Source organism: Pyrus communis, chromosome 11, assembly GCF_041283825.1.
Source record: "Pyrus communis isolate YQ-2024b chromosome 11, ASM4128382v1, whole genome shotgun sequence".
NCBI classification, from domain to species: domain Eukaryota; kingdom Viridiplantae; phylum Streptophyta; class Magnoliopsida; order Rosales; family Rosaceae; genus Pyrus; species Pyrus communis.
In genome coordinates, this window is record NC_142575.1 from 19,236,413 (window position 1) to 19,249,406 (window position 12,994).

The window sequence follows — 12,994 nt, forward strand, 5'->3', positions numbered from 1 at the left end:
TTAATTTAAGCGTACCTAATTAACTTGGGGTGTTGAGGTTCATAAATTCATCGAATAAGCAACTGGAGATTATTTTGTATGCAAGTATGCCATGTGTGGAGAAAAACCTCCTAGCCATCTCACCATCCACTTAATTTTATCAAATTCGCCTAAATCTGCCTATTTTACATATTCGTTTTGTTTGTTTGATTTTCGTCCAAAACCAAATCCCCAATTGTCTTAGAGTGTCTAATTGGTCCAAATATGTTTTAGATTGTGTTTTTAAGAGTTTTGAGTCAAGTTAGAATCAATTTTCGTCCAAATTTGTGTTTAGGCTCAAAACTGCCCAGATTGTGTTTTTAAGGCAGTTTTGAGTGTTTTTAGCCTATTTTGAGTTTTGTGAACGTGTTGAGTCTTTTTAAGTGAGTTTAAGTGTTTTAAAGGTTAGTTTTATTTATTTGAGTCAGTTTAGAGTGTTTAGCAAGCCCTCCTAATCCCCGGTGTAAGAACGATCCCTACTTATTTATATGCTACAATTGTCAAAAGAGGGTTAATTTGTGTGTTAAGTTAATTTGCACATCAAATTTTGGCGCCGTTGCCGGGGATTAGCAACTTTGCTAATCCCTTGTTATTTCTTTTTAGTTATTTTCGTGTGTTATTAGTTTGTTATTTGTTTTAGTTTCTGACCTATTTGTTTCCTTGTTTTAGGCACTAGTTTATGACTCGGAGTTCTCAACCGGTTCATGCGCATATCTTAGACTTTGACGACGATTTTGAGCGAGCCTTGAGAAGAAAGAAGAATCAACAAGAGCCTCAACCATCTCAACCTGCACCTGAGCTTGAAGAGGACGAAATACAAGTGGAGGAGGAGGCCACGGCAAGGGTTGTTGAGGAAGAACAAGTTATGGCAGCCGACAACCGAACAATCAAGGAGCTTTCCGCTTCGGGATTGGTTAATGCCACGCCTCTATGCATTCAATATCCAAGGGCAGCCCCCGACAAGACTGACGAGTTCGAACTCAAGTCCAGTTTATTGCACCATATTCATAAGTTCCATGGGTTGTCCATGGAAGATCCTAATAAACACTTGAAGGAGTTCGAGGTTGTTTGCTCAAGTATGACCCCGGTGAATGTTGATGGGAGCATTTTAAAAATGAAGGCTTTTCCCTTTTCTCTCTTGGAAAAGGCTAAAGATTGGTTGTATGAACTAGCCCCCGGAACTGTCACGTCATGGGAAAGTATGAAAAGGGCGTTTTTAGAGAAGTTTTTCCCAACTTCTCGAGTCATTCTTTTACGTAAAAGAATTAGTGGCATTCAGCAAGATCAAGGTGAATCATTTCCAACTTATTATGAACGTTTTAAAACCCTTGTTGCTTCATGTCCACAGCACCAAATGAAGGAGGAGCTTCTTCTTCAATATTTCTACGAAGGGCTTCTACCAATTGAACGTCAAATGCTAGACGCCTCAGCGGGTGGAGCTTTAGTGGACAAAACACCTATGGCCGCCAAGACTCTCATTGCCAACCGAGCTTTGAATGCTCAACAATACGAAGGAGTTGGCCAAAGAGACATGCCACGGCAGCAACAAGTTAATGAGGTAAGTGCTATTTCCGAACTTCAAAATCAAATGGCTAATCTTACTTCTCTACTTTCGCAGGTGGTTGAATTACCGAAGGTACAAAGTGTGGCTGTTTGTGGCGTGTGCTCCATGAATGGACATCTCACGGACAAGTGCCCTCAATTGATTGAGAACGGAGGGTGGGAATCTGCCAATGCCGTGGGTTATGGGAACCAAAACCAACCAAGGAATGATCCTTTCTCTAACGCATACAATCCCGGTTGGAGAGATCATCCAATTTTCAAATGGAGGGAGCCACAACAACCCCAACAACAAAGCACATTTAGGCAGCAACCTCCGGGGTTCTACCAAAGGCCGCATGCACCCACACCACCCCAAGCACAACCTACACAACCGAAATCAGGTTCGTCCATAGATAATGATCAAATTTTTCAATTACTAACTTCTATGGCGCAGGGAATGCAAACTAGGGACAAAAAGGTTGATGAATTAGAAAAGCAAGTAGGGCAGATTGCGGAGTTCATGGGCCAATTTAGAGAACAAGGTAAGTTGCCTAGTTCAACCGTTGTCAACCCAAAAGGAGGATTTGAATCTGCCAAAGCAATCATGTTGCGAAGTGGAAAACAAGTTGGAACGGCTTCACAACCCTCTAACTCAGCCCCAACGGAGGATGAAAAGTTGCAATTGGAGGAGGGGGAGCAAGAACAAGCCACGGCAAGGGTAAAAAGTACCTTGCTGCAGCCACCTAACCTACACCATTCGGCTTCCAAGGGTAAGAATGTTCCAAGTTCGATTATTTCTAATGCTATTCCTCCAAATATACCCTTTCCTCGCAGATTCATGCAAACAAAGAAGGAGGAAGTTGAAAAGGACATTTTAGAGACATTTAGAAAAGTACAAGTCAATATACCACTTTTGGATGCAATTAAGCAAGTTCCAAGGTATGCTAAGTTTTTAAAAGAACTTTGCACCACTAGAAAGAGAATTTCTAACAAAGAGGTTGTAAAGGTAAGTGAAAATGTCTCAGCCATCTTACAACGTAAATTGCCCCCTAAATGCAAAGATCCGGGTAGTTTTACAATTCCTTGTGTTATTGGCAATAATCGGTTTGAACATGCCATGCTAGACTTAGGTGCATCTATTAATGTTATGCCTTACTCAATTTATGCATCTATGAACCTAGGTGAGTTAAAAAATGATGGTGTGATTATTCAATTGGCCGATAGATCTAATGCCTATCCAAAGGGTGTTTTGGAAGATGTGTTAGTGCAGGTTAATCATCTAATCTTTCCGGCAGACTTCTATGTATTGGAAATGGAAGAATCAAACCATGCCCCGTCCTTGCCAATTCTCCTTGGCCGGCCCTTTATGAAAACCGCCCGCACAAAGATTGATGTGTTTAAAGGGACCTTGACAATGGAATTTGATGGGGAAGTGATCAATTTCAATCTTTCTGAATCTATTAAGTACCCTCTTGATGATCATTCATGTTTTGCTATTGATGTAATTGATTCGTTGGCGCAGGACCATTTTGAACAATTGAACGAAGATGCACTTGAATTGGTCATCACAAAGGGAATGGAACTCAAGGACAAGGAAGTAGGGCAAGTGCATACCCACGGCATGCATGGTGAGCACCATGCCGTGCCCCCTAGTAATGACATGGTCGAGATAGTGGCTGCCCTTGAGTCATTGCCACTACAATCTGGTAAGTCCTCGAACCCAATTTCAATTCCAATTTCGACTGATAAGCCCATTCCTTCAGTTGTGCAGCCACCTTCCCTTGAACTTAAACCATTGCCAAGTCATTTGAAGTATGTTTTCTTGGGAGATCAAGAGACCTTGCCGGTCATCATATCCTCCTCACTCACGGCACAAGAAGAAGGTAAGTTAGTGAGGGTGTTAAAGGAGTACAAAACCGCCATTGGGTGGACCTTGGCCGACATCAAGGGAATAAGCCCGACTACGTGCATGCATCGTATACTTTTGGAGGAGGGGTCCAAAACATCTCGAGAGGCTCAACGCCGACTCAACCCTCCAATGATGGAAGTTGTGAAGAAGGAGATAATCAAGCTCTTGGATTGTGGAGTGATCTATCCAATTTCAGACAGTCGGTGGGTGTCTCCGGTGCAATGTGTTCCAAAGAAATCCGGAGTAACTGTGGTGACAAATGCCGAAAATGAGCTTGTTCCTACGCGAATCCAAACAGGTTGGAGGGTTTGTATTGACTATAGGAAGCTCAATGCCACGACAAGGAAAGATCATTTTCCCTTGCCATTCATTGATCAAATGCTTGAAAGGTTAGCGGGTTATGCTTTTTATTGTTTTCTTGATGGATATTCAGGTTATAATCAAATTGTGATAGCTCCGGAAGATCAAGAAAAAACCACTTTCACATGCCCTTTTGGTACATTTGCTTATCGTCGTATGCCATTTGGTTTATGTAATGCACCTGCCACATTTCAAAGATGCATGATGAGCATATTTTCTGATTATGTTGAGAAAATTATTGAAGTTTTTATGGATGATTTCAGCGTTTTTGGTGATTCATTTGATGGTTGTTTAAATAATCTTAGTTTGATTTTAAAACGATGCATTGAAACTAACCTTGTGTTAAATTGGGAGAAATGTCATTTCATGGTTAAACAAGGCATAGTTTTAGGTCATATTATTTCTGAAAAAGGTATTGAGGTAGATAAATCAAAAATAGATCTTGTGCGTCACTTACCCTCTCCTACTTCGGTTAGAGAGGTTCGTTCGTTCCTTGGCCATGCAGGTTTTTATAGGAGGTTCATCAAGGACTTCTCGAAGATCTCCCAACCTTTATGCCGCCTCCTACAAAAAGAGGCACCTTTCGACTTCACCAAGGAATGCACGGCAGCTTTCCAACTCCTCAAGGACATGCTAACCACGGCACCCATCATTGTGCCACCAGATTGGAGCCTTCCGTTCGAGCTAATGTGTGATGCATCCGACTATGCATTAGGGGCTGTTTTAGGTCAAAGGAAGGACAAGCAGCCGCATGTTATCTACTACGCATCTCGGACGTTGAATGACGCTCAATTGAACTATTCAACTACTGAAAAAGAACTTCTTGCCATTGTCTTTGCTTTAGATAAATTTCGATCATATTTACTTGGTACTAAGGTTATTATTTTCACTGATCATGCAGCTTTAAAGTACTTGTTCACGAAGAAGGAAGCCAAACCACGACTAATTCGATGGATGCTACTTCTTCAAGAGTTTGACATTGAAATCAAGGACAAAAAGGGAAGTGAAAATGTGGTGGCTGACCACCTAAGCCGCATGATACATGAAGAGGAGCCGTACCCTATTGTAGAGACCTTCCCCGACGAGCAATTGTTATCCATTAAGGTAAGTGAGCCTTGGTATGCGGATTTGGTAAATTATTTGGTGACTAAACAAGTTCCTAACACTTTAAATAGAAACCAACGTGATAAATTGAAAAAAGACGCTAGGTTTTATGTTTGGGATGATCCATACTTGTGGAAATATTGCTCGGATCAGATTATACGTAAGTGTGTGCATGACATGGAATTCACTTCTATTTTAACATTTTGTCACACTTATGCATGTGGGGGACACTTTGGGACACAACGCACAGCCCTTAAGGTTTTAGAATGTGGATTCTATTGGCCAACTTTATTTAAGGATGCTAGAAACTTTTGTATGTCTTGTGATCGTTGCCAAAGAATGGGCAACATTAGTGCAAAGGATCAAATGCCGCAAAATGTTATTCTCCCGGTTGAAATTTTTGATGTTTGGGGTATTGATTTTATGGGTCCTTTTCCTTCCTCACATGGTTTCTTGTATATCTTACTTGCTGTGGATTATGTGTCGAAATGGGTGGAAGCAAAAGCCACCCGAACTAATGATTCTCGAGTGGTTGCAGATTTCATTAGAACTAACCTATTTGCAAGGTTTGGAATGCCACGAGTGATCATAAGTGATGGAGGATCTCACTTTTGCAATCGAACCATTGAGGCTTTGCTCAAGAAGTACAACGTCACGCATAAGGTTTCAACACCTTATCATCCTCAGACCAATGGGCAAGCCGAGGTTTCCAATAGGGAGATTAAGCAGATTCTAGAAAAAATCGTGGGCCCTACAAGGAAGGATTGGAGTGCACGATTGGAGGATGCGTTGTGGGCATATCGCACGGCTTACAAGACCCCTCTGGGCATGTCCCCATTTCGGCTCATTTATGGCAAACCATGCCATCTTCCCGTGGAATTGGAGCACAAGGCGCATTGGGCCATCAAGACATTCAATATGGACATTGATGCCGCTGGAATTCACAGGAAGCTCCAATTGAATGAATTAGAAGAGATTAGGAACGAGGCGTATGAAAATGCTCGACTTTACAAGGAGAAGACCAAGGCTTTCCATGATAAGATGATTCGAGGCAAATCATTCTCCATTGGGCAGAAAGTGCTACTCTTTAATTCCCGCCTTCGCTTGTTTCCTGGTAAGTTGCGTTCTAAGTGGGTTGGCCCGTTTGTTATTACTAATGTTTTTCCTTATGGTGCAGTCCAAGTTCAAAGCTTGAAAACAGGACAAGAGTTCACGGTGAATGGCCATCGATTAAAGCCTTACTATGAGAATTTCGAGGAGCATGTGGTGGATGATGTACCCCTCCATGCCGTGGGTACTACTAGTGAAGCTTAGCATGGCGTATTCGTCCGGCTGGAAGACGTTAAAGCAAGCGCTCCTTGGGAGGCAACCCATGCATTCAACAAGGAGAAGATGGAACTTCCACTCCAAACCCAGATTTGCGTTTCTAAACCCTTCTCCTTGCTGTTTATTTTATCATGCTTAGTTGTTTATTATTTGTTTGCTTTTATGTGAGTCTTTGTGTGAAACATTGAGGACAATGTTTGATTTAAGTGTGGGGGGGTAAACAAGTGTTTTTATGCAAAATTCGTGGGATTCTATCACCTATCACTTCTAATGTTGTTTCTCACTGTTTTTAAGTGTTTTTAGTGCATTTTAAGCTGTTTTGGTGTGTGTTGATGTAAAAATCCGAAAATTCGAAAAAAAAATTTGAAAAAAGTGTTTTGAAAAAGCCAAAAAGAGTTGTTTTTGTGTGTTTGTTTGTGTCTTAGGGTACCTTCCAACACAATGATGAGGATTTGGTTTTTAATGCATGACTGTTAAAGAAAGTTACAAACAATGATGGACGTGGGAATTGCTCTTTGGTTTATGTTTGGTTGTAGTTATAGTTTACAAATTCACATGTAATCATAAAGGATAAAATCAGTTTTGTAACATGCTTGAAGGAAGGAACTTAAACAAACGCTACATCCCTGAGAGATTTGAGCCTAAACGTTTATTTGGAGAGTTATTAATCTGTGCATTCTTGTTTTCTAAAGTCGTTGCATGATCTCATTATTCCTTGCTTGGTTGCTACTTAGAATGCATTTCATCACTATAGTTCCAAATACTAGAACTCATACCCGTTTTATTCAAAGCATGAAATTGATTAGCATAACAAATAACAAGATGAAGTTGTGTAGTAGTCACCACCATAGCCAAATAGCCGAATCCACCCTTGTCATTTGTATTGTAGGTTTAAACCCCTTTGAGCCTTATTTAGCCTATTTTCTTGTTAACCACATCATCCTTACCTAGCCTAGAATAGGACTTTCCATACCCTTGTTCTTGAAGTATAGTGGAGCATAACTTAGAAGGAATTCCTTTTGAGTGACATTCTTGCAGAAAACAAGTGTGGGGGAAAGGATTTTGTGAGTATGTGTGTGCCAAAGTCTTAAAAGGGGCACGGAAAAACGAAAGAAAAAAAGAAAAAAAAGAATGAAAGAAAAAGAAAGAAAAAAATCGTGAGAAAGAACTCACAAGTGTTGATTGTTGAAGAAAGGGTCCAAAAAGTTTGAATATGGCCCTAAGTTTTGTGTGACCCCTTGGGTATTCAAAGTTGATTTCTGCATTCTAAAGGGAATTCTAAGTGCCTAATTCATTACTTTGCTCACTATTGCTTTAAGAATGTTTGTTTCCTCTACCTTTCCTTGTTAACCAATACCTTAGCCCCGTTACAACCCTTAGACTTCTATCTTGATTGTTATGTATTTCAATATGTGGAGTTTAAAATTGGTTTGAGCATATGGTATCCCTGGTTCTCGCGTCTAAGTAGTAGCATTCCATTCATGAGATCATATACATACATGTTAATAATTCCAGAAAGTGCTTTCCTTGTTATAACATATGTGAGTGTTCGTCTACATGTTTACATCAATCTTCTCACATATACCTAGTGTAGGGAGTGTAGTTAGAAAATCTGTGTGAAAATTGAGAGTACATCTAGTAAGGAATTGAGGGAATTCTCTAAGGCATGTTACTACATTCAAAATGTTGTTTTAATTGATTAAATGCGAGCTAGTGAATGGTGACTATGATTAAGTATGCTCGAGGGTAAGGATTGCGTAAATCTATGTGAGTAGTGATCTTTAACATGTTATGTTTCATTGGAAATCCCTGAGGCAACGTTGGAAGGTTTAGAGTTGTGTTTTGTTTCTTTTGTTTATTTGTTTTGCTCGAGGACTAGCAAAAGATAAGTGTGGGGGAATTTGATAGGAGCATATTTAGGCGACTTAACTAGCTTATTCTTGTGCATTTGTGCTATTATTTCTTAGTTAATGTCGTATTACAACTCAATTTCGTGTGTTTGTAGGTCCTATGGGTTAAAGTATCAAGAAAGTGCATTTTGGTGCATTTTGGAGCTATTTTGGACACTAGGTGGTGAGCTTGCATGTGGGCTAACATGGATGGACGAATTTGGACTTCAAGAAGGTGGAAATGTGATAAGAAGAGGAAGGAACTAAGCTAAGGACAAAGTGGATAAGGAAGGAGCTCAAAAGAGGAAACCTTATCCAAAACATTATCTAAACATTATCCAACCTTATCCAACCTTATCCAATTATCCAAAACATTATCCAAACCTTATCTCATCTTATCCTATCCAAACCTTATCATGTCTTACTCCTAATTACATGGGGACTTAAATGGATCATTCTAGAACCTATTTCTAGAAGCATCCTAGTCTAGAAGGCCCAAATCTGCCACAAAACCTATTCTTTCTAGAAACCCTAGAAAAGTGGCGCCCCAAACCTTTCTAGAAGGCTTTACCTTGCCTTGCAAGCCAAGCTACCCTCTCCCCTAAATCAGCCGCACCTCCCTAGGCCCAATCCCTTTGGGATTCTGAATTCCAAGGCCTAATCCTTGTGGATTTGGGTATACAAATCAGTTTATAAAAATATGTGGGCCAAAACCTTCTCCTAAGTGGATTTGATTAACCCTAGCCGAATTCTAGGGCCCTAATCCACCAAACCTGTTAAGTAAACCCTAATCTAATAAACCCTAGGACTATATAAACATATTTTCAGCCACAAATTCGTACCACCCCCTTATGCTATTCAGAAACCCTTGTGCCGCACCTCCATTCTCCATTCTACACATCCACACATCTCCCTACACATCCATACACCTCTGCCGCACCTTCCCCACCATAATCAACCATCCTCCATCCCTCCAAACAAGAAAACACCACCCAAAACCACAAATTCCATCACCCAAACTTTGTGCCGCAGCAAGGAGGAGGAAGAGGAGCCAATCTGTGCATCGAATCCATCTTGGAATTGCTAGGCATTTAGGTGTAATCTTTCTTATGATTTCAATGTTTAAATTCAATACTTTTTGTTGTGCAAGCATGAGGAACTAATCCCCCCTTTGGCTAGGGGGGAATTTCGAAACCATGGTTATATTTGCATGATGATTTGATTACTTTTAGTTGTGATTTCATGAATGATGAATTCAATTTGCTTATCTGTTTTAATTAAAACTTGCTTATGTATATGAATTGAGAGTGCACGCTTAATTTGCATGCATAAACATGATGCTAGGGTATGAGGGAACTTCACCTAATCGTTGGGAACTTATATTCATGAGTAGTTAAGATTGTTGGTCACAATTATGATAAGTGAATTCTTGGCATAAGTATCATGCGCTTTCATAGTTACGAATGTCTCGTCAACACCTATGATTTCCATAGAACCTAATGATCTTTGATTGTCTTTCTACCATGCGCTTTCATATAGAAAACTTTTAAGGAATAATTTGATTGCAATGCGCTAATTCCATTCAATTCAATGACCTAAGGGAAATCTGAGAGTTAATTTAAGCGTACCTAATTAACTTGGGGTGTTGAGGTTCATAAATTCATCGAATAAGCAACTGGAGATTATTTTGTATGCAAGTATGCCATGTGTGGAGAAAAACCTCCTAGCCATCTCACCATCCACTTAATTTTATCAAATTCGCCTAAATCTGCCTATTTTACATATTCGTTTTGTTTGTTTGATTTTCGTCCAAAACCAAATCCCCAATTGTCTTAGAGTGTCTAATTGGTCCAAATATGTTTTAGATTGTGTTTTTAAGAGTTTTGAGTCAAGTTAGAATCAATTTTCGTCCAAATTTGTGTTTAGGCTCAAAACTGCCCAGATTGTGTTTTTAAGGCAGTTTTGAGTGTTTTTAGCCTATTTTGAGTTTTGTGAACGTGTTGAGTCTTTTTAAGTGAGTTTAAGTGTTTTAAAGGTTAGTTTTATTTATTTGAGTCAGTTTAGAGTGTTTAGCAAGCCCTCCTAATCCCCGGTGTAAGAACGATCCCTACTTATTTATATGCTACAATTGTCAAAAGAGGGTTAATTTGTGTGTTAAGTTAATTTGCACATCACATGATTAAACAAAATGCGTGAGAGACTAAAAATAGTTTCCTTTTATCACTGCAAAAGTATTATATTTATGTTGAGGACAAAATATTTCATAATTGATTAAAAGTAGCCCCTTACAAAATACTATAAATACCATAAGCTATTTAGTTCAAACACACCGTCTACAAGTCTGAAACCTTAAGCCGCCCTCCTCCCTTCCTTTCCCTAGTTTTCATTTCTCTTTTTTTTGAGATATTATGACTAGAAGGAAAGTGAAACTAGCCTTCATCATGAAGAACTCGTCGTGAAAAGTGACATTCAGGAAAAGGAAGAGAGGATTTATGAAGAAGATGTATGAAATCAATAAACATCGTGATGTTCCAGCATGTGCTATCATATACAGTCCAGATGAGCCTCAACCTGATGTCTGGCCTGATCCTTTGGAAGCACGATGCCTCATCGAGCAGTTCAAGAACATGCCTGAGGAAGAACAGAACAAAAGGATGGTGAACCATGACATGTTTCTGAAGCAGATGGTCGAAAAAGAGCAAGAGAAGGTGAACAAGCTAAAGAAAGAGAACCAAGAGGTGGAAATTTGGCTAGCCATGAACAAATGCCTCACTGGGAAGTCCCTTACCAGCTTACAATTCACTGATTTATAGGAAATAGGGTGGATGATTGATGAGAAGCCGAAAGGAGGAGGAGATAGCAAAGATGAATCAACAATTAGGTGCATAACCATCAGTGACTTCAGCGGCAATTGATGAGAACATTCATAACGCCATACAGGTGGTTCCATAGTCCATTGGGGACGTGCCATGTAGATGACTCGATCATCTCGCTTATGGATTAGGACCACCATATTAGGTCATGTTAGGTGGCCCAATAACCCTATTAATTTCACTTGAGTAGTTTGAGAAGTTTTTATTGTTTGTTATTTTCGTTATTTTGCTTCAACGGTGTTTTAAACTTCTATTTTGATGGTTGTTATCTTGACATCAAAACCACAAGGTTTATGTCTCTTAATTTCTTGAATTTTAGGTAGTAAAAATTAATTATATAACAGTTGTTTGGTAATTTTGGTTTGTATTTAACGTAGTCAATGTTGTGTTACAGTCTAGTAGGATTCCACTTTACTTGTTAGTAGTAGTATATAATAGGTTCGTACCTCATGGATGACGAGTTTGAAATTAATTTATTTTTCACTGATTAATGTAAATATATATAATCCTCTCTTGTCGAGGAATCCTTCAAAGAAAATCATTTGAGGGACTCTTGTGGTGCTCAATCCCTTAGGTACTTCAATAATCCAACATCTATTTTTAAGATCTTTCCTCGAAATCTCTACCAAAAATCATCTAAATCTGGAATCATATGACCGGTGAATTAAATAGTAGCCATTTCATGATTCTTTGAGGAACCATATTCATTAATCAAATCCTTTAAGTGTTGGAATTCCTACAATCTAAGAATTGGCATATGTCGTTGGTAATCATAACTCCTAAGAAGGTGTCAATCTACTTCTACATATCCTCTAGAATTCTCCCGGCTTAGAACGAGAATTCTATCCTAAAAAGATCAATTTCCCCATGGTATAAATGCACCCATCTAGGGTTCATCTATGGTAACACAATCTGAACACTTTAATTCTCTTGCCCACTGCTTGAGTCTAAAATCATTCATTAACATGACCATCGAAGAGCCTTTGGCCAGCACACACCCTCCTGATCTTAGGCTTGCTTACAGTTGTTTACTGTTTTGCAAGTTGCTAGAGTTTGTGCTCAATCACTACTTATGGCGATATGCGAATTTGGTTCTAACAATTGGTGCTTTCATTGAGAGTTCAACTCATATTCCTCCTAACCAAACCATTCTGCCAATTGACATGTTAGAAAACTCGTTAACGACAACGACTTGGCTGTTTTCCAAGATTATATCCACCAGAAGTACAACGGTGTTGCGGCCATAGATAAGATGTGGGAAGACGTCATGGAAATCTGTTAATCTCTATAAGGCATTTAGTGAAGCCCATTGGCTGTGGAACCTGCTAGACTTGCCAATATGAAGGCACGCATTGATGGGCAGGTCGCGAAAGAAATCGATTAAGTGCAATTGCTCATTAGGTCAAACCTTGGATCTCCTTCAAAGTAGTGAGGAACTTCATATCTAGGATCGCTCAAATCTTATTTGGGTGTGCGTTTGGCGTGGTCTGACCACTGCTTAAGGTCAAAGGAGATGTGCTCAGCGTTTTCTTTGGGTTTCCATCCTGATTCATCTACAAGTGCATTGTCGACCTTGACGCCACCTTCTTGACCTGTCTACTGTGATTACTATTTGGTGAAGGTAGAATCATCTTTCTACACTTCAACTATTACTAATAAGGCAAAAGACTTATTCTTCTTCTCCTTGACAACTTGTATAGTGCATCGTCGAGACATGGTCTGATCGCCTTTGATCTCTCCAACTACTCCTCCAAGGATGCGAAATTGGATTTTCTGATACTCGATTGAGGTCACAGCTCCAATCTTCACTAGCCAAGGTCGGCCTAGAATCCTGTTATAAAGGATGGGTCGCTGACGATCATAAAGGTCTACGATGAGACAATTGGAGGGCTGGTTACGTCGAGCGTTATAGTGTCAATGGCAGTTAAGGTAAGTCTGTTAAATCCGGTCAAGATCTCTGTTTTTCCTGGATC

At 39.7% G+C, this 12,994-nt stretch overlaps 1 protein-coding gene across 1 annotated transcript; it reads left to right on the forward strand.

Annotated features, from left to right (window-relative positions):
* Nucleotides 1–697: 697 nt before the first annotated feature.
* LOC148693002 (uncharacterized) lies at nucleotides 698–11,063 on the forward strand. The gene is made up of 3 exons (XM_088680283.1): nucleotides 698–4,100; nucleotides 10,684–10,856; nucleotides 10,962–11,063. Exons 1-3 carry the CDS (start codon nucleotides 698–700, stop codon nucleotides 11,061–11,063), a joined length of 3,678 nt encoding a protein of 1,225 aa, XP_088536409.1.
* Nucleotides 11,064–12,994: the final 1,931 nt, after the last annotated feature.

Excerpts from the sequence above, each read along its gene's own strand:
- LOC148693002 (XM_088680283.1), top strand. The coding sequence starts at position 698 with ATGACTCGGAGTTCTCAACCGGTTCATGCGCATATCTTAGACTTTGAC. Across the intron at positions 4,101-10,683 it reads GGATGATTTCAGCGTTTTTG|CATGTGCTATCATATACAGT; the intron begins GTGATTCATTTG and ends GTGATGTTCCAG. Across the intron at positions 10,857-10,961 it reads TCGAAAAAGAGCAAGAGAAG|GAAATAGGGTGGATGATTGA; the intron begins GTGAACAAGCTA and ends ACTGATTTATAG.